Source organism: Haliotis cracherodii, unplaced genomic scaffold (genome assembly GCF_022045235.1).
Source record: "Haliotis cracherodii isolate W230 unplaced genomic scaffold, xgHalCrac1.p SCAF_11, whole genome shotgun sequence".
NCBI lineage: Eukaryota > Metazoa > Mollusca > Gastropoda > Lepetellida > Haliotidae > Haliotis > Haliotis cracherodii.
In genome coordinates, this window is record NW_027266266.1 from 25,750,877 (window position 1) to 25,777,747 (window position 26,871).

The window sequence follows — 26,871 nt, forward strand, 5'->3', positions numbered from 1 at the left end:
CGGGTCCTCGTCTCATTGCTGGAGTGCGGTGGTTAACAGCAAACAAACAACAAAAATGTGTCCAGTGATATGGAGTCCATACATATAATGGGTAGTCGTGAATGTTTCGATTTATTGAACGCTAATGGGTACAATTTCCGTAACACTATAATCCAACATTCCAACATCATAACATGTAGCATCAATATACGAATAGTTTCCAACATGTACAATGTAGCATAAGTATACCAATAGTGTTAAACATGTACAATGTAGTATCAATATACCAATAGTTTCCAACATGTACAATGTAGTATCGATATACCAATAGTGTCAAACATGTACAATGTAGCATAAGTATACCAATAGTGTCAAACATGTACAATGTAGTATCAATATACCAATAGTTTCCAACATGTACAATGTAGTATCGATATACCAATAGTGTCAAACATGTACAATGTAGCATAAGTATACCAATAGTGTCAAACATGTACAATGTAGTATCGATATACCAATAGTTTCCAACATCTACAATGTAGTATCGATATACCAATAGTGTCCAACATGTACAATGTAGCATCAATATACCAATAGTTTCCAACATGTACAATGTAGTATTGATATACCAATAGTTTCCAACATGTACAATGTAGTATCGACAAAGTCGTATTAAAATAACAATACTTCCAACGTGTATTATATTAAATAGTATCGAAATAACAATAGCATCCAACGTGTACAACGTAGTATGAAAACAAGAATATTTTCCAAAATGTATCGAAACAACAAGTATTATACAAAAAACACGTAGTTCAAAGGGTTACAGCAAATCACCTTTAATACATAATCTGTATCAGCATGCTTGGTTTGTTTGTTTGTTTGACGCCGCACTCAGCAATATTCCAGCTATATGACAGCAGTCTGCAAATAATATACATGCACGCTAAAACAACCCGTGAAAATATTGGGAGAAAACGTACGGATAATCGACGTGCAAATTGTGAGCATATCAAATTAAACCACCGTTCTTAAAATGGATTTGTCCGATATTGCCGAGGTCGGATTCTATTCTGGGAGTCATCAATATTTAAATACGGGTAAATATGTTTAAAGAGGTTGCACATAGTGTTAGTATCTCATGTAAGAAATAAACGACTCTTGGCTTTGTTTATCGTACAATAAAATACTACAGGGAAAACACTCAGGCCTGCGTTTCTCATGGTTGATTCTCCCTTCACGGTTTTATTGTACGTTTTATTGTCTCACAAGTCGTTTATTTCTTAAATCAGATACTTCAAATCGAATAATCATCCCTTGTTTGCTTGATTTTTAGACACCATCAGACAGCCTGGCATCAAGTTTATCAGCCTATAATCATCACATTAATCTCCTCAGCTTTTGTTTCCCTTTAAAGAACTATTATTATTATTATTATTATTTAACTTTATTTCAGCCAGTATATGCTTGTCTGATGAAAAGTTTCAATACAAAATTTTATAATAATTGATAGAACGAATACGCTTAAAAATGACGGTGACTCGTTATTTGAATACAACTTTGAACAGGTGCACCTCTGAAAAGAAAAGCGGCCAGAAGATTAGTAAACAGCGTAAATAATCTCTCATGACTAGTAGATTGCACGAAGATGCTGAAGATTATTAAATTAGTATTATTCACTACTTAAACCACACTGTCAAAATGTGTTGAGAATGTAAACACATACAACACATGTTTAGGAAGAGTTTCAATCCTAAACGGTATGCACAGTTGCTATGTTCTATCTAAACACGTTTAGGGTCTAAACAGAAATGAGCTATCGCGTCACAGCCTAAACAACACCTATAAGAACAACATTCCCATGATCCAAACACCTTTAAGTAATAATAATAAAAAAATGCATGTATTTATATAGTGCATTATAAGGGCACAAAACTTTGTGTTTGGTACGCTTAGCATTGATAGCTTTTGTTAAAAAGATCGGTTTTAAGATCAGGCATTGGAGGAGACAATTTCACATTATTTGAAGAGAGCTTCATAGAATAGAAAATAGTTTTGTGTGGATGGTAGTGTGGTACGAGTTCATGGAGATACTTTGGGGCAATATTGTTGAAACATTTGTAGGCACCGAGAACGATCATGTACTCAGTGCGAGCTGCCGCAGGGTGCCATTGGAGTTCTCTCAGTGTGTGAGTGATGTGGTTGTATTTAGCTGTTCTGTTAACGATTCTTGCTGCCGAATTCTGGAGTTTCTGGAGTCTGCATATCTGCTCTTTGGAGACATTCACAAGGAGGCAGTTGCAATAGTCTATTCTGGAAATTACTAGAGAGAGAACAAGCTTTAGAGTTGACGGTCCTGTGAGATAATGCCTTGGCTATCCGATATTTCTGAGGTGATAATTTGCTGTCTGACACACCCATGTAACATGGCAAGTTGTTGGTCGAGAACCACACCCAAGTTGGTTACTCTCTGGCAGATGGTGTATTGTCGATATCAAGATGATGAAACTCTGTACAATGCTGAAGTTGGTGCTTGGATCCGATCGAGATTAATTCTTTCTGAGATGTCATCCACTGCTCTCAATTCTTGTCATACATTTGTCGGTCGAATCTTGTGTAAAACAGGTGTACAGTTGATTGTCTTCTGCATACCGATGTTGATCAATTTCGTGCTTACTGACAATGCTGCTGAGAGATCGTGTGGGAGCATGAATAGGATGGGACCAAGAACAGATCCTTGAGGGACTCCACACAAGATTGTGTAAAGATTGTATAAACATGTTTAATAAAGTGCATATCATCAGGCTATAAATCAAATATGGGTGAGATGTATAAATATATATTGAAATTAGACGTGCAAATCAGATTCACGGTCACTTGCATAGCACATATACCACCTAAACGTACAACGAACTGTGTACACCATTACCATAAATATTTACAAATAAACCAAGCTATTGGTGACTAGGAACATTAACACTTGTGAGCAAACAGTCTCCGTTGGACAGGTGGTAGCTTCGGGACCTACAAATCAGGTGGTTGGAGGTGCGAATCCCACCGAGGTTTAAAATTCTTTGTGTTCATCAGTGTGTTGTTGCTGTATGCCAAATAGAATTTCTCTCATTCAGGAAAGGGACAATGAAAGTAAATTTGATTACTAATTATCCCTTGCCACCTAATAAAAAATATTAATGTTAACAGATTGGAAAAGTCTACTAACATCTTATTGTCTGAGTGGACAGTGACATTCAAGTAAAATTTACAAACTCTTTATGTCAAGTAAAACTACCACAAAAAATCTCATTTGCACAGGATATTGTAATTGTCACAATTGCTAAAGCTATTCTCTCTTCATTTCTTGGTTAATATAGGCACTGAGATGACGATTAATTTGTTCAAGACCCAGCATTGTTGTTGTTCGTTTCCGTGTTGTTTAATGTATACCGGAAGCTTATTTTGGAGCCTGCCATTTTCTCATCACATATCCGGTCACACATTTCACTGTGGGCTACTGTGAACCAGTTCTTCCAGTCACCGACCTCACCTACACAGGCACAGGGAAAGCAAACGAGTGTAAGTGAGCGAGTTTGGATTTGAACACTTGCAAAACAGCGCTTTAGCTTCATTTAGGAAGAAGAATCAAAGTCCAATACGTAGTAAAAACCCTTGCCATGAGCACCATTAGGTCGGACCATAAGCACGTTAGCCGACCGGCCCGCCACACTATGTTGTGTCAAGCGCGGACCAGGACTGTCAACCCATGCGTGCCGCATAAGGCGACTATGCTTGTCGTAAGAGGCGACTAATGGGATCAGATGGTTAGGCTCCCTGACTTGGTTGATGCATGTCATCGTTGGTTGGTTTGTTGTTTACCGCCTCACTCAGCAATAATCCAGCTATATGAGGGCGGTCTGTAAATAATTGAATCTGGACCAGACAATCCAGTGATTGGCATCATGAACATCGATCCACGCAATTGGGATCGATGACATGCATCAAACCAAGTCAGCGAGCCCGATTACCCGATCCCTTAAACGAGAAGCATAGTCGCCTTTTACGGCAAGAATAGGGTTGCTGAAGACCTATTCTACCCCGGATCTTTACGGGTGTGCAGGTCATCGTATCCCACTTCTTCGGATCGATGCTCATAAGGTTGGTTGGTTAGTTGTTTAACGCCGCACTTGGCAATGTTCCAGCTATATGACGGCGGTCTGTAAATAATCGAGTCTGGACCAGACAATCCAGTGATTGATATCATGAGCATCGTTCAACGCAATTAGGATCGATGACATGCATCGATCTCATGATGTCAATCACTGGAATGTCTGGTCCAGACACGATTACTTACAGACCACCGTCATATAGCTGGAATATTGCTGAGTGCGGCGTTAAACAACAAACAAACAAACAATCATAATGTCAGTCACTCGATTGTCTGGTCCAGACTCGTTTATTTACTGACCGCCGGCATATAGCTGGAATATTGCTGAGTGCGGCGTTAATCAACAAACAAACAAGTAACTGTTTATTGTGTCTGAGGAAGAATCTTCTTCGTAGGTGCTGACATTTATTAAAGACACTGAGGGCAAGAAACTTACCTTTTCTGTAGAATATGTTGTCACCCCATTCTGAATAGACTGCACCCTTTCTGTCCCTCATTTTCTTAAACGTGCACTTGTCAGCTATCTTCTTGTAGAAGGCTTCTTCATAAGACTTCCCAAGAAACTTTCCGATCTTCTTCACCTCTCTCTCCAGATCCTATAACATAAAGGACGATGTGAGAAGAGCAGCGCGTCCTGGAGACATTTGGATTGGCTACGTATCGACATTCAGTTAAATCATACACACCAGTTACGCAATAGATCAACGTCTCTTCACCTTGAAATTTCGGGTTTTCTGAAGCTTTCATGTTCATGCAAGCCTGTTGTGTCTTGTAGTCGTGTTTACAAATAGCAAGTCAGTAACTTAGATAAAAGGTTGGTTGGTTCGTTGTTTAACGCCGCACCATTCCACCTCTGACGGCGGTCTGTAAATAATCCATACTTGCCGTAAAAGGCGACTATGCTTGTCGTAAAAGGCGACTGACGGGATCGGGTGGTCAGGCTCGCTGATTTGGTTGATACATGTCATCGATCCCAATTGCGTGGATCGATGCTCATGACATTAATCACTGGATTGTCTGGTCCAGACTCGATTGTTTACAGGCCGCCGTCATATAGCTTGAAAATTGCTGAGTGTGGCGTAAAACAACAAACCAACTGTAAATAATCGAGTCTGGACCAGACAATCCAGTGATTAATATCATGAGCATCGATCCACGCAATTGGGATCGATGACATGCATCAACCAAGTCAGCGGGCCTGACCACCCGATCCCGCCGTCATATAGCTGGAATATTGCTGAGTGTGGCGTAAAAAACAAACAATCAATCAATGACCTTAAAGGCTAAGCGGATGCATGCACTTACCTCTTTCATGTCCTCGTATGAGAGGACAAGTATTGGGTGTTCGGGGTGATCAGCGATCTCCCTCTCCCATTCCCGTGTATAGTCGAAAACACAACACCCGTCAACTACAACATAGAAGAGCATATGGGCGTTTCTTCATTAATCACGTACAGTGAGACCGCGTTAATCGGGACGACACTTTACCTAGTGAAATCGTCCATGGTAACGAATCATGGATACGAGGTAATATTCCTTCAGACATTAATCCTCGTTTCAAACAAGATCGCTTTGAAGGTAGGGTCGGACGAACAGAGGTTTATAGTCAGCGACAAAAGTTCCTATGACACTCCTTTCCAATCGGTTGCATACAAGAAAACCCTTTCTGGTGTCCAAATCGGACACTAAAATATGAAAACATGTAGCACAAACGTAATCTCAGCAGAAAAGCATGATCTGATGGGTGTTGTAGGGATTCGGTATGCATTGGTTCTGCTTGTCTTGTCAACTTTAACACGTAAAAACATCAAATCTTAATCAATATTTGAAGTTTGGAGATGCCATCCCTATCTGAAAATGACCGCTTGAGAGCCATCGGTATGCTCCAGTCAGGACCGTCGCAGCGTGAAGCTGCATCTTCGTCTTGTCATAACGTCATTTCTGAGCGCGACATGTGTCATTAAATGTGTAAAATTGTTTACTGGACTATGCTTGTCGTAATTAAGAGGCAACCAACGGGATCGGGTGGTCAGGCTCCTTGACTTGGTTGATGCATGTCATCGATCCCAATTGCGTGGATCGTTGTTCCTAATGTCAATCACTGGATTGTCTGTTGCAGACTCGATTTCTACAGATTGTCTTTTTGAAAATGACCCGTGAAGATCCGGGGTAGAATAGGTCTTCAGAAACCCATGATTGCCGTAAAAGGCGACCAACGGGATCGGGTGGTCAGGCTCGCTGACTTGGTTTGATGTCATCGATCCCAATTGCGTGGATTGATGTAAATCACTGGATTGTCTGGTCCAGACTATTATTTACAGACCGCCGTCATATAGCTGGAATATTGCTTAGTGCGGCGTAAAACAACAAACCAAACCAAACCTGTTTGAAAATATTAATTTTCAGATGTGAGCGTCTACTTTGATCAGGTTCTTATTTTATATCGTGTCAGTTGAACTCTTGCGAGTATATTTAGGAAATACACATTTTATCAGTGTAGAGCTGGGTTAACTGTCGATTTAATCGCTAATTTGAACTTGTAAGCGAACGTGCCGCTGTTTCAAACCGAGGTTGTCATTGTGATTTGAAACTTCTAATGTATGGAGACAAGATATTTCTTTTCAGTTACAGCTGCAAAACCAAATATATTGTTAATTAACTCTGATATTTTTATCTTAATGGCAGCTCGCAACAATGTAAATTTTTTTCAACACCCTGGAGCATAATTGTTTTTTCAAGAATTTTCGGGGACAATTTTCTTGTTTCGATAATATCCCGGTCGGTCCTTCATACGATAATCGGGTGGTCACAATGTGTGATCTGATTGATTAGGCGTCACACGGTCATCCGGGTTCGGGGTTCGCTGTTCAAGCTACTGGTCTGTCTTGCCAGACACTCTATAAATTCTTGCCAAACACTGTAAATATTTGGCAAGACAGACCAGTAGCTTGGCAAGACAGACCAATAGCTTGAGCAACGAACCCCGAACCCGGATGACACAAATATTTGACCCGTGAAGATTGCGGGGTAGTATAGGTCTTCAGCAACCCATACTTGGTCTATTGGGCGACTATGCTTGTCGTAAAAGGCGACTAACGGGATTGGGTGGTCAGATTCGCTGACTTGGTGGAGGCATGTCATTGATCCCAATTGTGTGGATCGATGCTCATGGTAATAATCACTGGATTGTCTGGTCCAGACTGGATAATTTACAGACCGCCGTCATATAGCTGGAATATTGCTGAGTTAAACAACAAACCAACCAACCAACCAACTCTAAATATTTTAAACAAGGTTGTATCAACCGTATCTCACTCACTTCAATATAAATTAATTTATATTCTGAAGCAATTGAAACTTACCCTTTCCCTCTAGATAATGTCGTACGTAATTTTCGAACTTCCCCTTGTAGTCATACTCCACGAGCTTCTTGTGGTGATGATAAAAAGATACAGCAACGTCCTTGGGGTTGCGGATGACCATGACGATCTTGATCTTCTTCTCAAAGAGCTCTGGGTTAAGATGTTTCAGCAGTACGTGGTTATTTAGAACCCGTGGGGACGGGAATTTGTCCATGAACTCTGGTGTCTTCCATTCCATCATTAGGTCTTCCTTCTCTTGTAGGGGCACGTCAATTGTTCCTTCCTGTAGCATGCGAAGTATCTCCCACACCCAGTGACAACCTGAAACACAATTATCTCCGCTTATAATCAAGGTCATTGATGGTGCTGAAGCTTAATTATTACGTTTTCTGTGTTAAGCTGACAAAGGCGAAGAGGAGCTTTATACAATCTCATTAAAATCAGATCTTAGTTCTCGCTACAGCTTAACAAAGATCCGATGATATCCCACTACAGGTCACGTCAGAACGACCTTGCGCATTGACTGACCAATGGAATGACTGACAAGAGTCGACATCAGCCAATCAGAAGGCAGCTTTCTTGTGCTTTACTGAAACATTTTGACAAATTCCCGATTAAAATTTAGAAACCTGAACAAAAGAACATTCTGGAATGGCTAAAAGATGGTCTAGGGTGTATGGATTCTTTCGTTAAGCCCGTAACTATCGTTCGGAATAACCGGTGTTAAAAGTCTTCGAGGTTGCATGATTAGAAATCACATTCCGACTGTTACTTTCATAATCTGGTAAGCGACGCTCTGATTGGTCGGATGAAAGGTGGTTTCGACGTGACCCCTAATGGGATGTTCTCATATCTTTGTTTAGCGGTAGCAAGAACTAAGATATGATTTTAATTAGATTGAGCTTTATATTTCGTAAATCTAGTTTGTAGTACACGTGACACAGGAGTGAAATAAGCAGCGATGAAGCTACGATAATTGAGATTACCACTTGCATGTTTCATTGCGTGGCTGTTGGGAGAATAAGCTTTATCGTACTTTCAAAGAGGTATTACGCACTATAGGCAAATACTGAAAGAACTATCGTAGATCTAAAATATAGGTAATATATAAGTTGTTTGATCAGAGTTACAACATTTAAGGCCACAGTACAGCTTTCAAAACGTTTTGTGAAAGACATTTCCAAATTTGACGCATCGCCGACAAAACTGATGCCAAATGCAATTCCCTATTTTGACTTGTACCAGATGTTCTCAGGTGAACATTTTGCTTGCGTGTTTGTGGCATGTACTTTTTCGCGAGCATCTGGTATCATCACTGTTTGGTAATGATTTCTCAACACATGCTCATGATAAAGTCGGAATCGTCAGCAGAATGTCTTTACGAATACCGAAAGTGTTTTTTCGCTTGTTTTTTTTTCTCCTCAAAAGTGGCACACTTGCATTTGGTTTTGGTTTGATTTGTTGTTTAACGCCGCCCTCAGCACTATTCCAGCTGTATGACGACGGTCTGTAAATAATCGAGCCTGGACCAGACAATCCAGTGATTGACAATTAGCATCGATCCACGCAATTGGGATACGATGGCATGCATCAACCAAGTCAGCGAGCCAGATCCCGTTAGACGCCTCTTACGACCAGCATAGTCGCCTATTACGGCAAGCATGTGTTGCTGAAGACCTATTCTTCCCGGATCTTCACGGGTCTGCACACTTGTAAGCCCCCGGCCTGACATGCGTAAAATAACTGAAACACTACCACAGTTCAAAGCGGGTGTAAATAATCGAACATCAGAATGTTTGTGAGTACTATTACTCTGCTCGTGGGTTATTCCGTGAAGTCTTTCAACCTTAATGTGACATTATAAAAAAAAATAACGTTAAGTCACTCACTGACCTGATTTGGGATACGAACACACCATGACGTCATCATCCCGGAAAGGAAACTTTTTGAGGCCTTTGATGACGTCTTCAGTCAGGTCGGGGGCGAAGAGGAAACCATCTACATCCAACAATGTCAAGGTGTCCCCAGCTTCATCAGCCAGACGTTTAATCGACATCCTGAACATAGACAGCGTCATATAAGATCACGCGCCTGTGATTACATCGACTGACGCATCATCGAACAGGATCGACATGCACAAAGCGATCATAGCACAAAGACTGTTAAAACTCCCATACTTTAGTTACGGCTTTCACCTGGTGTCATCACTGATTTTAAGTGATCCATTCACACAATTTTCGCCGCTATTTCGCCGTTTACGCCGAACATATAATTTCTCTGTGGGCTAGAACTATAAACTCGATATTAGTGCAGACTAGTACAAGCAGCCACACCACCCATAAGGTCCGGGTTAGAATTGGTCATCAGGCATCTTCCCGAGACAAGAGAGTTAACTGACTGTAAAAGTCCAGTATCCAACCTTGCCGAACTAGGCTGGTATTATGGAATTCCTGGGCTAGATCGTAGCGCCACTAGTGGCTGTTACGAGCTACGTCCCTTCTATGCCTCTCCTATGGACCAATCAGATTCCACCTCTCGTATCACTTGCATTTGCTTCAAACAAAATGGCGGCGCCCAGTCAAGACTATCTGATCGATAATCAAGTTTTATTTTTGTGATAAAACGAGGGTTACGTCGCGAAGTGCATGAAATCACGTGAGCACCTTGATTAGAAACATACCTGTTGACAACGAGTTGCTTTGCAAATCCTGCAATCGACCGAAATCTACATGACAGTTTACGAACTGGATTTCGATTTCGTTGCGCGATTTTGATTGGACTATGCATAGACTCGTCAGTCCAGCCAAAATGTAACTCCATAATACCAGCCTAGTTCGACAAGGGAGGAAACTGGACTTTTATTGTCAGTTAACTCACTTGCCTCACGAAGATGGTAATATTGCGCCAATGTTCCCACAATTAAACCTAAGCGACAAACAATAATAATACTGCATAGATACACACAAAACAACAGTTACCAAATATGTTTTATATGCTTAACTGTAACTTCATTTACCACCAACCCATTTATTCAACAAAACAGGAGTCCATATCACACATACACACACACGTGCGCGCCTATTCCCGCTTCTCGCACCTGCCAACGTCGCTCATCGCCGCTCTCAGACCGATCCATACAGTGGTCCGAGGCACTTGCCACCAGTCTGTGTGACACTACTCTCCACTAGCTTCATGCCGACTGGCGCTTTTCAGTGGCTCCGGCCCATGGCACATATATGAGCACTCCCCTACATCCAGTCAGTATCATCTACACCTAACTTTCAGCTAACTCTACAACACATTTTAAATTCGGCACAAAGATACCATTAAATAGGTCGTAAGCAGCTTCTGAGAACGTCGTCTACATCCCTCCCATACTACAGAGAGTATCAACAACAACAAAATGGGTCACTCTGTCGAGGACGTTCGGCAATAAGTTTTGTTTGTTTTGTTTGTTTGTTGTTTAACGCTGCACTCAGCAATATTCCAGCTATATGATGGCGGTCTGTACATAAATGAGTCTGGACAAGACAATGCGCTGCGAATCAATTAGCGCGAATTTCATGTAGAGCCGTAGCCAAGTTCATGTAAACATGGCCAGCCAGTACCTGCAATGGTCCGTGCCATAACTCAAATGTGCGCTCTTTCAACGAAACGCTTCGACAGCTGGAAGGAAACTTGAACTGATCGAGAGGTATGTAACCCATTTTTTATATAACAAGTATTCTTACATTCATAATCTGCGATATGCACCGCAATTTCTGCTAGGCCCTTTTCTTGCCTGTCAAATAAGCGCCATCTCTGTCACTGTCAGGCCTACTGTGACTGACAAAATCAACTATCGATATATTTGTTATGTCTTGGAGGGCACTCTTCGGGGGACCAGTACGTTGAGTCAGCTGAGGAATGTTTCTGTCAGATACGTCAAGAAACATGGATTCGGGCCTGTAGATAAACAGGGCAAGTCACCAAAAGGTGTGGTACAAAAGGTCACCATGATAACGATAAAGACCCATCATGCCAGCAGCGCTGTTTCCGATGTGGTTCAACTAAACATTCATGAGTCCAAATGTCTTGCAAGGAAAGAGAAGCTTTTAAGTGTAAGAATTGTGGTAAAGTTTGCAAAAAAGCTGGAAACTTTTCATATTCTTCAGTAAGTGTTGTAGGTGAAGAATATTATGAACTAGAAGAAGTTCAGGTTCTAACAGTGAACAGTGTCAAAAGCACAAAAGGAACCTTTGCAAATGTCGCAATCAGTGGTGTGCCAGTCAAGCTGCTCTTAGATACAGGCTCAGCAGTATCTATTCTGTCAGAAGAGATGTATTCTAAGCATTTCCTTAAAGAGGCTCTACAGACATCAAAGATCAAGCTGACTGACTATTGCCACAAACCCATCGATGTGAAAGGCTGCTTCAAAGCTACGGTTGAGTACAAAGACAGTCGTACTAAAGGGACTTTTTACATTGTGGCAAAAGGAAGTTGCATTCTAGGGCTTGACCTGATACATTCTCTTGACCTTTCTATTGTTGGCAGAGAGCTGAAATGCAACGAAGTGGATTCTGTTGTCCTGGGCAATAAGCAGGGTACTGACATTATTCAAGAGTACAAGTCACTGTTTGAAGGAGAGGTCTGGCCAAGGGTTTCTAACACAAAGTGAAAATGAAGGCCGATTGTAAACCAATGCAACAGAAGTTACGTCGCTTGCCGCTTGCAGTGAGAGAGAAAGTATCCACAGAATTATCTCGTATGGAAGAAGAAGGAATTATTGAAAAAGTTGATGCTTGGGAATGGGTTTCTCCAATTCATGTTGCATGGAAGAAATCGGGAGAGCCAAGGGTATGTGTTGACTTGAGAAAGCCAAATGAGGCTATTGTCTGATGAACATCTTTAAAGTTCTTCAACGTCTCAAGGAGTCCGGTCTGAAACTCAATGACAAGTGTGAATTCCGAGAATCCAAGTTCTTGGTCATGTGATCAGCGCTTCAGGTGTAGAACCAGACCCATCGCATGTAAAGGCTATCACAGATGCTCCACCACCCACCGATGCTACAACCCTAAGATCATTACTTGGCCTGGCATCCTTTTCCATTCAAGTTGAACCGATGAGGAGGGGATGCTAGGTTTGTGTGGTCTCCAGAAGCTCAAGCTAGTTTTGAGAAAGTGAAGGCATTTATCCAGTCCAGTACTGTCTTAGGTCGCTTTGAGCCAGACCTGGATACATTTGTTACAACAGATACCTCAGGATATGGTCTGGGTGCAGTTCTTTCACAGAAAGATAGCACTGGTGAAAGAACAGTTGCATTTGCATCTCGTACCCTATCAGAAGCTGAGAGGAAATACTCAGTGGGAGAGAAAGAAGCTTTAGCCTGTGTATGGGCATGTGAAAAGTGGCACACTTACGTTCCAGTTGATCACAGATCATCAAGCACTAACTACACTCCTGACTACAGGGACTAGACATCAGCATATGTGCATTGCAAGATGGAATGCACGACTTCTGAACTATGACTACACAATCGCCTAACGGCCAGGAAAAAAACTATGTTGTGGACGCCCTGTCACGTCTTCCAGTGTATGAAGAAATTACTGAAGATCCGGTTGAGGAGGATATAATCAACATGATTATGTCCGATGGAGTTCCTTCAATCACAGCAAGTGAATTAAAGCAAGCAACAAGTCAAGAGCCAGTTCTCATTCAGATATCCCAATGTCTGCAGTCTGAGTGGCCCAGAAAAGACAAACTTGAACAAATGAAACCATTCTTTCTAGTCTGAGATGAACTTTCATGGTGCAACAGCTTAGTTTTCAGAGGAGAAAAGCAGCTGAAGTACAAGGAGCGAGCAGATAACTTGTGAGGCGCAAAAACTCTAGATTTCTCATTTGGTGATGAAGTAAGAATAAAGTGACCTGGTCATGTTCAAAAAGGGGAAAACAGATATTCAGGTCCTACAGTAATAACTTGGCAGAAAGGACCTGCAACATTCATCACTCAGAGTGAACAGGGAAGTCAGGTGTGGAATGCATCACGTCTGCCAAGTGTAAAGTCACGAGCTCAGGCATCAGAGTTACAGTAAATCATCAGGCTGAAGCTCCAGACATTGACAGTGATAAAACACCAAATCAGGAACCAAGACGGTCGACAAGAGAAAGAAATTCATGAACTGATAGGAACTGTTCCCATGAAAGGTATTGTGTGTTAACTTGTTTATGTTGAATTGAACTTTAAGTGATCAGTTTCAAGTTAGTTGCAGTTTCGAGATATCTTTCAACATGTGTTACAGTTCAGCTGAAACTGACTTTGAGGGAGACGTATTTTAGAGTACGGTATTTCTAGAGTAGAATCTATCATGGACTCTAAACGCCAGTTGAAGAAACTTCCTAGAAATACACTGCTAGTACAGTTATGTAGTTCAGAAAAATTTCATTGAAAGTTATACTTGCATGTCTCCAGAGGATTGTATGCCGTTTAAAAGTTTGTGCTGTTTTAGTTCAATGTGTAAGTAAGCCTTTTATTCCAAAGGGGAAAATATGTTACGTCTTTATGTACACTCAATGTAGTGGTCTATGGGAGATAATAGTTTTTAAATATTTGTATAAGTGCTGTTTTGAACAGGATTATTATGTAGTATCAAAATATTGTATTCAGGATCACTGTAACAGCTGCAGAACTGCCGTCTGAAAGAAAATGGTCTCAGCTTAAGCTGGAAGATCCAAGGCCACACAAATACAGACAGATGAGTGGCTACAATGATCATGTGCGCAACATGATGACAAACTACTGCTCAAAGTCATCTCATAATATCGCTCTGAGATATCTGTACCCAAAGGCTGATGTCCAGACAGCTGCTGAGGACCATCACTACCTTAAACAGCCATTTACAGAGTACATGGTTGACACGGCACTGAAGGTACACAGCACTGGAAATTCTGTTGTATAATACATGTACATGTAAATTTCTTTAAAACCTAAAGTCTTCCAGATTTGATCTTTGTAATACACAGTTAAAATCATAGCTTGTGAGGAAACATAGCAACATCTTACTGTTCGGAGTTGTGTGTTAATGAGTCATTTGTTAAATGCAATTAACTAATTTTAAAAATGCATAATCCTGACCAAGCAGATAAGTTCCCTTGTAACAGAAAAATAGACTTGTATCTTAGGTATTTTTCAGATTACTGACATGTAAAACAAACTATTTGAAAAAATATTGTAGTGGGCATCTCTTTTGTGTCTTGACTTTTGTTTTTCTTTACAGGTAAGTGGGGAATCTGCAAAAGATATTGAGGCAGCAACGAAAGACAAGTCCCGGAGCCCAGGGTGGCACACAGAAAGAAACTGGCGCCTCACAGCCTCAAGGTTTGGAGAAGTGACTAAAATTACCAACCGAAGAAATAAGAAGTTATGCAAACCAATTGTGTCCACAAAAATATTATCATGTAAGCCTGTAATTCATGGAAAGCAGTATGAGAAAAGAGCACTTTCAAAATTTGAGTCCTTGTACAATATCAAAACAAAAAAGGCAGGTCTATTTGTTTCCTGTTCTGAACCCTATCGGGGTGCTACGCCAGATGCCATTATTGATGCTGATAACTTGGTTGAGGTGAAATGTCTATATGCTGGTAGGAATGGTCACATTAAACCTGGTAAACATTTTCCATATCTTCATTAATAAGAAAAAATCCCAAATAAGTTTACATCTTTTCCAAATATCAATTTGTTTCACATGCTCAAGTCAACATCAAATGTTATATTAATACAAATTATGATATTGTGCATACATCATGCATATTCTGTGCTATATTTTCAATGAATAAGCAATTTGAATTGTAAATCATGCACATGTCCAATATGATTTAGCTACCATTAAGACAGTTTAGTGTGAAGTTGAAGATTCATGAAAATTCCTTTTGAAGAATATACACAGTACTCAAATAATGTTCTATATATACACATATATTTATTCAGACACTCAAGACATGATGTACATACACATTGTAAGAGCATCAGTTGAGCGGTACATTGAGATCAGGTGTAAATACGGTACACAGAGTTAGAAATAATAAGCTGCTGTGGTTGGAGACTATTACTAGTCATTGGCAAAGTTAAAATATCGTGGTTTTGTTTGCCAATCAATTGTTTGACTAAATATAGTAATACCACCAAACAAAAATGACAGCATGTCACCTTCATCTTGCATTTTTTAAAGTTTACATAATTAATGAAAAGAAGCAACTGCTTTGACATAAGAGAGATTCACATTTTAATATGACGTGCGTGTGTCACAAGTTACACTCTATAAACTGTTTGGGTCGTGAGGAGATTTTCACACTCAGTTGAAAGCCAGAAGCCAGTACATTGTACAAATATAAGGTTAGCCTTGTATGAATATGTTTTCAGTGGAATAAGCCTCAAATAACTAAAATATTGTGAGCCCATTGCTGTTCTTCGTAGTTAAAGACCGATTCAATGATTCAACTTTTGAAAAATGTTTGTGCAAATAATGCAGTAATTTTCAGACAATGTAGGACTATATATATCACAGAAGTGATTATCAATAGTATTGATTATGTACACTCATCGTTACAGTTTCACATTCTCACTTCTTGAATGCTGCAACACTAACATTGATTATACAAGGATTCAATACAACGCATTTTTTTCTTAATCAGTCCTTTTGACTAATGATATTTCAATTATTAATTTATCAATAAAACACATCATATTAGGTATGGTTAGACTTTACCTTACAAATTGAATTTTCAACACCACCAGTCACATTTTAAAGCCTTAATGAATTCAGTTCAGCTCCATAAATGTGAAAATGTAGATAACTCTAATATTTTATATACATATTGTTATTTAGATTTTGTTGAACATGAGTATCTTATTATGTTTATATGCCCTAGGTACTCTGTGATTAGAATAAGATATTTACCTTTTCATAGCTTTAACAACACTCATTCAGTGGTCAATTTGCTAAATACAAGAAATGTACATCTCCATAAATCTGTGTTGCTCTGTATATGAAACATGTTTTCAAATTACGAGCTCTCACATGACCACTCTTTATTACGGAAAACTGTATTATAGGCCATGTGACCATACTGATTTTATAACTACTAAATAAGGCAGTGGGTGGCCTTGTTGCTGACGTGTTTGCTCATCACGCTGAAGACCCAGGTTCAATTCCCGACATGGGTACCATGGGTGAAGCTCATTTCTGGTGTCCCCCACCATGATATTGCTGGAATATTGCTGAAAGCGGTGTAAAACAATTCTCAATCACTGACACTACTGAATATAATTCTACTACTACTACAAATTTCAGTCACAGATATCACAAAGAACAGATGCTTCAAGCAAATTCATTTACAATGGAATTTCTGAAATTTGAAATAGCAAAACCAACATAAACAATCTGCGATCCTAGTACTACTTTACTTGGTGGGAGATGTTTTTTCAGAATTTTGAATGTCTTACTCAGACCAGTTATCCGTTCAACATGGATTCTTTTTGAAGCAATTCTTCTGTCCTTCACAACATCTTCTGGTTCTAACTGTGATTTGCCTTTTAACATAGTTGGGGTGTTTACTTGAACATCTTGGGCTGCAAATAAGTCTTGAACCATAATACCCCTGTCAGCCATAATGCTATCCTGTTTTTCAAACATACCATGTGATGGGTTAAGTAAAGGAGACTGTTCTATGATCTGTCAGGCCCCCAAAAGGTTCGCTAATAATTGAGACTGCCCCTCCTGGGTGTGCAACCGATCATTGTTTTCAATGTGTTTTGATGTTTATAGCTAGACCATGTCATGCTCTGAGCATCAACATGAGATGGCTTCTTTATTGGTATCTCTGTTGCATCCAAAATGACTCTAGAGTTTTTAAACTTCTTACTGAAATCTGTTGGCATGTGATCATCAACAGTTGCTCTTGATTGCCATATATGTAGTTCCTTCAGTTGGAAATATAAGAAATTGATCTATGTTATTACAATTTGGGAAACAATGGATGATGATATGCCAAACAAGAAACTTAATTCTATGTCATCCTTGGTCTGTCTTAATTTCATTAGAGTTAAAAACAATTGGTCTTTGGGGTGTAAGACTTCACACTGATAGTTCAGTTCAAAAACTGCTGGACCAAGCAATGAAAGAAAAACATGAAATGGTCATAATCTTGGAAACCAGCAAAGTACAAAACAGCTTTGGGATTATTGATGTAGGTTTCTATGGTACAACTTCCTAACAAACTGCACTGCACAGACTGAGAGTTACTTTGACATCTTTCAAGAGGCTCATTCAAGCTACTTGGGCTTGTGATAGCACAATCCTTGCCACTACCAATTTCCACCTCCGACGACACATCCCATATAGCTCAGTCGGCTTCTTCTTCATGGAGTTGATGTGCCCTCTTTGGTTGAGTTGGTAGTGTTGATGTACCGGTACATGATGTATGTGGGAGGATGGAGAGAACCGCAGCTGCCCGGAGACGACTTTGTTCACCTTGTGTTAAATACATTTAACGTAAGTTACAGAAAAATGAAAGGTTTAAATTTGTTGAAATAAAAACAAGTGCATATTGAGGTGATTTTCCTCTTAAGAATTAAGAAAATAAGCATGTAGCTTTTATTTTTTTATAAGTCTTATTAATTATATGAAAATGCAAGTGAAAATATTACTACAATGAAGTAATGTTACATGTCGATTTACCTCAAATTCCTCAAGTGATTTACTTTAAGAGTTTACCAGTAATAGAAAATTGTACAAAACTGAGTTTCCCAGGCCTCGTTGAGTAATTTTTCTGTCGGAAGCTTCAGGTTTGTCATTGTTTGTATGGCTTCTTAAAAACAGGAATTAAACACAAAGCAACAAGAACAAACATTAACAAGGAATCAACCAAAATAATAATATCTAAATTCACTTGCAAACATGGAATAAATCAACAATACACAAGTTGAAGACACATTCATGGTCATTTATATGATATTCATTATCAAAGTGTGTGTGTACGCTATACAGAGCTACAGATAAGCTGCATATTTGTGTAAAATACTCCCCTAAAATATTGAAAAACCCAATTACTTTCTAATTATCTTGCGTACAAAAACGAATGCAATAAAGGAAAAACTGTATAAAAACAGTACGCGTAAATACCCAATGAAGCTTTTTCAGTAAGCGTACAACGGAGCTAATTTCCGAAACACAATTATGAGCTATATATTAAGTACAGTTATATACATCTAATAAATGTTCACTAAGTTTGGGAAATTCCCAATAGAGTGATGAATGGATGAGTGAAAAAATATTAGTTACCCTATGAAAAATGTTTTACTTATAACCTAATTAAAATAGAAACCCTAGAGTAAAAACTCAATTGCTCAAAAAGTTATCTGGAGCTCTGATTATATATATATATCTTTACACTGCTTTATGCAAGCAGAAACTTGATCGCATTTACTAAGGTAAACATTGGTAAATGGGTCTGTGAAGGAACAGCTGATGAACAGGGCCCAGCTACCAGTAGCATGAGGATATTGGCTATTCGATATTAATAAATCATATTTTGACAAGCATATTTTTGTCTATGAATAAATTTATTTCATAGTTATAGTTACTAAAAGAAAGATTGTTTACATAAAAACATACATAAATAAATATACAATCAAATGTTTAGGCCTATTCATTAATGTTTGGGTCTGTGAATGAACAGCTGATAAACGGCCCAGTTACCAGTAGCATGAGGATATTGGCTATTCGATATTTGTTATAGGCTAATATATTCTGCTTTTTCGCTTTTCTTTGCCAACATACAAAAAAAAAAAACAGTAAGAAAACCATGCATAAATAATTATTTATCATTCTCAACAGAAAAAATATTACTGTTTTTACGAACCTAATTGTGTATCCACGAAATCATCATCAGTGAAGTGAGCCCTACAGACTACGTCGCCTGTCCCTGGCTTCCACAGATCTTTGTTGGAACATCAACTCTTCTTACCGCCACGCGCCACTTTTGTTGCAGGTCAGGATCTGAAGGGTATTTATGTCCTCCAATCTTATTTTAACAACCCGGAACAGAGCTGTATCTTGGCATAGTTGATCACGGTCGAATGAATCTTCGATATGAGCCACTTTGAAAGCTGACCGGTTGTGGCTTTTAACCACTAGTACAATTGCGCCACCTAGCGAGCAAATGTGGAGCGGTGTCTTCCATTAATCCACGCAAGTCAGCGACCCTGAACACCCGATCCCGTCAGTCGCCTCTCACGACAAGCATAGTCGCCTTTTACGGCAATATGGGTTGCTGAAGACCTATTCTACCCCGGATCTTCACGGGTTTTTGTAATTACCAAAATAGTCCAATGATTTCAAGGCCGTAGTTAACGTTTTTGACAGGGGGGGTAATATTTGGACAAGTAGCACTTGTATATAGAAACGGGCTCCGTCCGTTCGTCCGTCACGTTTCGTTTCCGGAGCATAACTCATAAACCGTTCAATCTTTTTTCATGAAACTTTGCAGGTCTGTCAGGTACGTAATGAACTTGTGCCTTTTGCTATTTAGAAATTTTAGAAATTTTCATTTTTTACGTTTCCATGGCAACAAGATGGACTTAGGTTCTGTGAGGGTAGGGTTCGTTTCCGGAGTATAACTCAGAAACCGTTCAATATTTTTTCATCAAACTTTGCAGGTCTGTCAGGTACACGCTGAACTGGCGCCTTTTGCTATTTAGAAATTTAAGACATTTTTATTTTTTTACGTTTCCATGGCAACAAGACGGACTGAGGTTCTGTGAGGGTAGGGCTCGTTTTCTGAGCATAACTCATAAACTGTTCAATATTTTTTCATGAAACTTTGCAGGTCTGTCAGGTACATGCTGAACTGGTGCCTTTTGCTATTTAGAAATTTAAGAAATTTTAATAATTTACGTTTCCATGGCAACAAGATGGACTTAGGTTGCAAATTCTTTTTTTTTTACAATTTCCATGACAAGTTCCACCTCGGTTATAAAAGGTTAGGGTTTGTTTAGATGATATTATGTCATAAATTCTGCAACAGGGGCGGGGGATACAGCCACGTTAGTGGCAAACTCTTGTTTGAATTGTAATCAAACAAACAGTAAATCAATATCCCATTCGCCTTTCTTTCATAACAGTTTAAAACCACAACAGAATGGAGAATAATGTGTGTGTTGTTTGCCTTGGTATGCAGGAGGTAAACGATAAACGTATGCCAACTGTCTCGGCTAGCCATGCAGGCAATGGACCGGCTGCACTGAGCTGAAGTGAAGTGTGTGATATAGATGCCTGTAGTAAAGGGAGTTATTATCATTTATAGTTTTATCAAAGTCCGATGAAGGATGGAAGGAGTATTTATCTTGTGATTATTTTAATCCAAAACATCCTGTCTCCTTTTCTGGACCAACTAAACTCTATCATATTGTGAAAAAGAGTGGAAACTTGATATCGGATCACATCGCATTCAGAAGTGGCTTGCTTCCCAAGATGCTTATTCGCTTCAGGGGCCTTTGAGGTATACGTTCAAGCGCAACAGAGTGGTAGCTACAGGTTTGAATGCTCGATGGAATATAGACTTAGCAGACGTGTCCAACATAGCTTCGGACAATTACAAAGTCAAGTATTTGTTAATAGCAATCAATATTCTAAGTAATCAAGATATCTAAGGATGGAACCCAGGAAAAACAAAACCCCAGATCCCGTGGTCAAAGTCATGAGGAAAATATTTACAACTGCGCCTTTGCCAAAGATCATAAGGTCGGACAAAGGCCGTGAATTTAATAACAACAAAGTGAAAGGATATTTAGAAAGTAAGGGAATTATGTATTATGTGACCCAGAATATAACCAAAGCGTCCTATGCTGAGCGTGTTATTCGTACCCTCAGGACTACCATGTACATATATTTCACATACAAGCAAACGTATCATTACCTCGGTATACTACAAGATCTGCTTAAAGACTAGAATCACAGACCACACAGATCACTGAATGAAAGAACACCATCAGACATAAGTAAGAGGAATTAAGCTTCAGTATGGAACGAACAATACATTGACACATTAATCAAACCTGTTAAATCTAAACCTATCAAGAAACACGTTAAGTTCAATGTGTGTGATCAAGTGAGACTGTCTCATCTTAGACATACTTTTCAAAGAGACTATCAAGAAAAATGGAAAGAAGGAATATTTATCATAAGAAGACGATATTATGGAGATGGTATACCTGTATATCATGTGAAAGATATGGCTGATGATCCAGTTCAAGGAATTTATTTATGAAAAAGAAATGCAGAAAATTAATAACTCTGCTGATAGTATTGGCGAGTGGGAAAAAAAGTACTCAAGAAGAGAAAGAGAGCTGGTCAGAAAGAAATCTTTGTCAAATGGATGGGTTATCTCAACACGTTCAACAGCTGGATTCCAGAGTCCAATCTTCAAAATGTATAAATAGTGTGGTCAAGACACGTGTGGAGTTCATTTCATATTCAACCAGTGATGTGTCAACAAGTATATTTGCTCCAAATGTCCCAAGCAGTATGTCTGCCCTTACGACCTGGTACGACATATTCAGGCAAAACATTCAGATGAAGATCAGCAAGTAACCAATAGCTATCTATCACCACCTCCGCAGCGGCAGCAGCAAGTAAACAGTTATCTATCACCACCACCGCAGCGGCAGCAGCAAGTAAACAGTTATCTATCACCACCACCACCACAGCAGCAGCATCAGCAGCAGGTAAACAGTTATCTATCACCACCGCAGCAGCAGCAAGTAAACATTTATCTACCAGCACCAACACCGCAGCAGCAGCAGCAGCAGCAAGTAAACAGTTATGTACCACCGCCGCAGCGGTAGCAAGTTAACAGTTATCTATCACCACCACCGCAGCAGCAAGTAAACAGTTATCTATCACTTTCACCACCGCAGCAGCAGCAAGTAAACAGTTATCTATCACCACCACCGCAGCAGCAGCAGCAAGTAAACAGTTATCTATCACCACCACCACCACAGCATCAAGTAAACAGTTATCTATCACCACCACCGCAGCAGCAGCAAGTAAACAGTTATCTACCAGCACCAACACCGCAGCAGCAGCAAATAAGCAGTTATCTGCCACCGCCGCAACGGCAGCAAGTAAACGGTTATCTATCACTGCAGCAGCAGCAAGTAAACAGTTATCTATCACCACCACCACCACAGCAGCAAGTAAACAGTTATCTATCACCACCACCACCACAGCAGCAGCAAGTAAACAGTTATCTACCAGCACTACCGCGGCAGCAAGTAAACAGTTATCTGTAACCACCACCGCAGCAGCAAGTAAACAGTTATCTACCGCAGCAGCAGCAGCAGCAGCAGCAGCAAATTAGCAACAGCTGTCTGCTGCCATCACTACAACCAGCACCGCAGGTACCAACACAAGTATTACAACAAACTGAACGAGAGACATTGAAGTATTCACTTCCATCAAATGTTGTCATCAGATGTAAGCGGACAATTTTCAAAGACAACACTGTGGTGGTTATGTTTTATTAATACTAACTTGATTCAGATTAAGCTGTTAAATATAAATCAGTACAAATAAGCTAGATGTCAAAGCAGTTTGTTTAATATATTGATGACCTGTTCTTTAAACTTTTGTTTTAAAAAAATTAGACCATTTATGAGAGTACACTAATATATTTAACCACCAAGGTAAAACGCTGGAGTGTTTTATTCATTCCAGGTGAACGTCAGAAGTATTTTCAATCAAATATGTGGCTCGCTTATCTCGAGGGCCAACTCGCAACACAGGCTATACTTACTTACTTATATTGGAGATTTAACGTGCGCTTTCCGACTGCAAGCGTATGTCGCACACGGACAGGCTATCCAGTGGCGTTGACCTTTTATTCACTTGACCGTGACGTCATCACCAACGTGACTGTCATAGGCCAATCAGTAGACACGCACTGGAAAAATCTATTTATAAGTAATGCCGAACACCCTTTTCTTCTTCATCAGATGCTCGCACACACTTCTCGTGGCCCGCTTACACAGTGGAATTTCGTTCAGCCTTGCTTGACCTCGACACCGCAACCAAACACCAGGTTTATAAAGATCTCGTTATTTGACGTGCGTTCAGGCAGGTTCGACGTGTTATCCTATACATTATCAGTAAGCATGTTGTAGATACAGGATTTTAAAGAGTAGGGGGGTATCCATAGACTAACATCTAGTCTCTGAAATGAACATATCGTACAGAAAAAAACCCAGTTGTTCAGTCATCTAAATAAACATATAAAAAGGGAGCCCAGTGACTCTCTTCATTATACTGCAGTAATTTAGACTTGCCAAACATTTAAGACTTGCATGGGCTGTATTTGATATATGTTTGTATCAGGGTCTGTAAAACCGACCAGGGTATCCACTTGGGCTGTTCATAACTTCAGATTGAGAAGGGGTCTTTTGTGTGCATTAATTCCACATTTAATCATTTTTTCTGCGGCCCAAGTTCCTTTGTCTTCTTGAGGTAATATATGACTCTTTTTCATATATAAGAAAGTTCTAATGTGCCCCATGCCGGGGATGGTGATAATGCTGTTTTCTTGCGTAAGTCTCTGAGGCAATGATTATTGAAAAAAATTATATTTTCTAGATTGTACAATAAAGAACAAGTTGTCCTTATTAAAGACTGGCGTCCTTACTGTCCCATTATCTGGTCTTGCCTATGATAAGGATAGAATTACCGTAAATCCATGGACTTGGAAACATCGTTGGAGCGAGTAAATATTGGTAAATCGTTTAATCTGAAAACTAGAGTAAGATTTATAATTTCAGGTTGTAAACGAGTTAATATACTTTATTTGATGTACACGCACGTGACTGAGAATGATTTAGCATTATTCCACCAATATGCCAGCAACGGAGCGAGCACCAAACACGAACAGACGATTGAACGTCTCGAAACAATGACATAATGTGCGTCAAACATTCTGCATGCATGCATGACCAAAGATCACCGCCCACCTCTGGATGTACAAACGGTATGGTATAGACGAGAAGTCTTGTGTAACATGGAGATATATTGTCGAAGAATAACGTGATATATTCGTGTATTGTGTTTTTAAAACGTGAATCAAAAAGAGAAACACCCTTGATATATCTTAGTTCTTTCACATGGAGAACATTGCATGCAACAAGCTTTTGTCTCGAAGGGACATATTCTGAATTATCTTACCTGGTAAGCGTTAAATATGTGCAGTTGACTGACCAAAGGGGGCCATCCTAAATCCCAAGAAGAAAGAAGAGCCAGGCAGCTTTGATATGCTGATATTGAGAGACGTCATTCCACTTATCGTTATAGGTTTAAATAGTACGATGAAACACGTATCTTCCGACGACTGATCATCTGATTTCGTGTCATAACTCTCAGCTACTCGGAAGGTGTTGTAATCAGCAATTCTAATATATATCAAGTTTTCATTATCTAAGGTAGTTAAAATCATATTTTATTTCAAAACTCATCACATCCACTACAACTGCCACCATCACTAGATAAAGCAAGCCAGCATCGCCACCCTCACCCAAGGTGCCAAATCCATTTGCAACCTTCACGCCCTCAACAGTGAACTGGACCATCTCATGAAAACCTTCACTGTCTTCAACAGTTACTCTTCCAAAAACCACTACTCGTCTCCAAAACCACTACTCGTCTCCAAAACCACTACTCGTCTCCAAAACCACACTCAAGACCTTCCAAAACTCCCAGCCCAGACCCATACCTGCCCTATCGCCCATCAGAATCACCCTACCCTACCAAGGCCCTGTCACTCATCATATGTCCCGCCTCATCAAGAACAAAGCCAACAGATGTCAAGACCCATCTACGAACCAATGGCAAAGGCAAGAGCAGCGCATGTCCCAACGCAAAGAGGATGAATATACCAGATCCCCTGCAACAGTGTCCACCAGTGCATCGGAGAAACCCTCAGACCCCTCAACACCATACTGAAAGAATTTCAGACCTCGGTCAACAAACTTGACCTGAAATCCGCTATTTCCGAACACATCCTCAAGAACCAAGACCATAATATCATGTGGGAAGCCTCCAAAGTCCCGTCTACCACCAACAACAACTGGCGACAAAGAAAACTACAAGAAGCCGTTGACATCGGGGGACACCAGCCTGCCATGAACCGTGATGAAGGAACCTATCTGCCCACAGCTTGGGATTTATGGCTTTGATCATTGTCGGTTCTAATTATCTAGCTGGCTTCCACTTGCCCACCCTATTACCTATCAGTGGTTATTACCCCCGGGCTCCCGTTTACCCAGGGCCCATTGCCTATTGCCATATAAGTAATGGCTTCCAGCTGTCCTGCGCTATCAACTATCAGCTTTAATTTACTGTTTAGTGTTGGCTTCCATTTCTCCATTTAACCACCTAGCAGGGCCAATTATCTGTTGGCTCCCCATGTTAAGTTTCAACCATTGATATATATATATATATATATATATATATATATATATATATATATATATATATATATATATATATATATATATATATATATATATTCTCAGCCTCAGTAATTACCGTGCGCGAAATACGCGTAATGTCGGAAAGCGCACGTTATATCTCCAATAAGTAGCATTCCACCTTATGAAGGAGTCAGTATATACTCCGAAACGTTGTGTTCCTCATAATGTTGAAGTTGACATCCAAATATACTCTTCCTAAGAGACTTGAATTCATTTAAACATTGAAGCATCAGGGGATAAAGCCCTCGGCATTGCAGTTTTTAAGGCGGCCATTTGCTTGGGGGATTTAAGCTGTGACACAGAGTGACCACTCTCGCCGCATGATGGGCTTGGCCTTATACTGAGTTGTTATTTCAACAGTGACACTGATTGTTAACTTGGGCCAAGCTGTGTAAAACTTTGATTAATAGAAAAAAGCCCAAACATCTTAAGCCCATTTACATATGATATTTTAAAAATATCAAAATTTCTTTCACGACATTCTGGAGCAAATGGAGCACTATAACAGTATAAATAAACACGGGTGTGCACAGTGTGTAAATTCGAGTAAACATATACAAAAACATAAGAATTCTGCATGAGTTCTTAGAAATCATCCTTTCGGAGGACAGCAGGCCACAGACAACGTGCAATAATAACTTGGTCTGGTTAACTATTGGATACCGACACAAACCGAGCTGCGATTGTGCCTGGGGCGAAGCTATCCGTGGCACCAGTGAGGTCCGTGATCAATTATTTGCACATTGATAGCAGAAACAGTACCAAGACCAAATCCGCCCGTTAAACGCATGTCTCGTTATGTGCATAGAGAACGATATC

At 39.8% G+C, this 26,871-nt stretch overlaps 2 protein-coding genes and 1 pseudogene across 3 annotated transcripts in view; 1 reads left to right on the forward strand and 2 right to left on the reverse strand.

Annotated features, from left to right (window-relative positions):
• Positions 1 to 642: 642 nt before the first annotated feature.
• The window catches only part of LOC139456368 (sulfotransferase 1B1-like), a 49,544-nt gene continuing 23,315 nt past the window's right edge, over positions 643 to 26,871 (reverse strand). Inside the window, exons 2-6 of one of the 2 annotated variants that reach the window (XM_071238021.1) lie at positions 9,397 to 9,560; positions 7,504 to 7,824; positions 5,447 to 5,550; positions 4,578 to 4,737; positions 643 to 3,523 (exon numbers count right to left, since the gene is read on the reverse strand). In XM_071238021.1, the coding sequence (XP_071094122.1) occupies positions 3,375 to 3,523; positions 4,578 to 4,737; positions 5,447 to 5,550; positions 7,504 to 7,824; positions 9,397 to 9,559 (897 nt within the window). In that variant the 5' untranslated portion in view covers position 9,560 and the 3' untranslated portion in view covers positions 643 to 3,374. The remainder of the gene's footprint in view (positions 3,524 to 4,577; positions 4,738 to 5,446; positions 5,551 to 7,503; positions 7,825 to 9,396; positions 9,561 to 26,871) is intronic. The other variant, XM_071238022.1, reaches the window with a different exon arrangement.
• LOC139455964 (uncharacterized) lies at positions 13,007 to 15,172 on the forward strand. The gene is made up of 3 exons (XM_071237499.1): positions 13,007 to 13,167; positions 14,149 to 14,410; positions 14,759 to 15,172. Exons 1-3 carry the CDS (start codon positions 13,007 to 13,009, stop codon positions 15,170 to 15,172), a joined length of 837 nt encoding a protein of 278 aa, XP_071093600.1.
• Positions 16,859 to 18,333, reverse strand: LOC139455965 (uncharacterized; annotated as a pseudogene).

Bases quoted from the DNA above. Each gene is read 5' to 3' on its own strand.
- LOC139455964 (XM_071237499.1), top strand. From the start codon at position 13,007: ATGACTACACAATCGCCTAACGGCCAGGAAAAAAACTATGTTGTGGAC. The intron at 13,168-14,148 runs GCAAGCAACAAG...TATTGTATTCAG, and splicing joins ATCACAGCAAGTGAATTAAA to GATCACTGTAACAGCTGCAG. The intron at 14,411-14,758 runs GTACACAGCACT...TTTTCTTTACAG, and splicing joins TGGTTGACACGGCACTGAAG to GTAAGTGGGGAATCTGCAAA.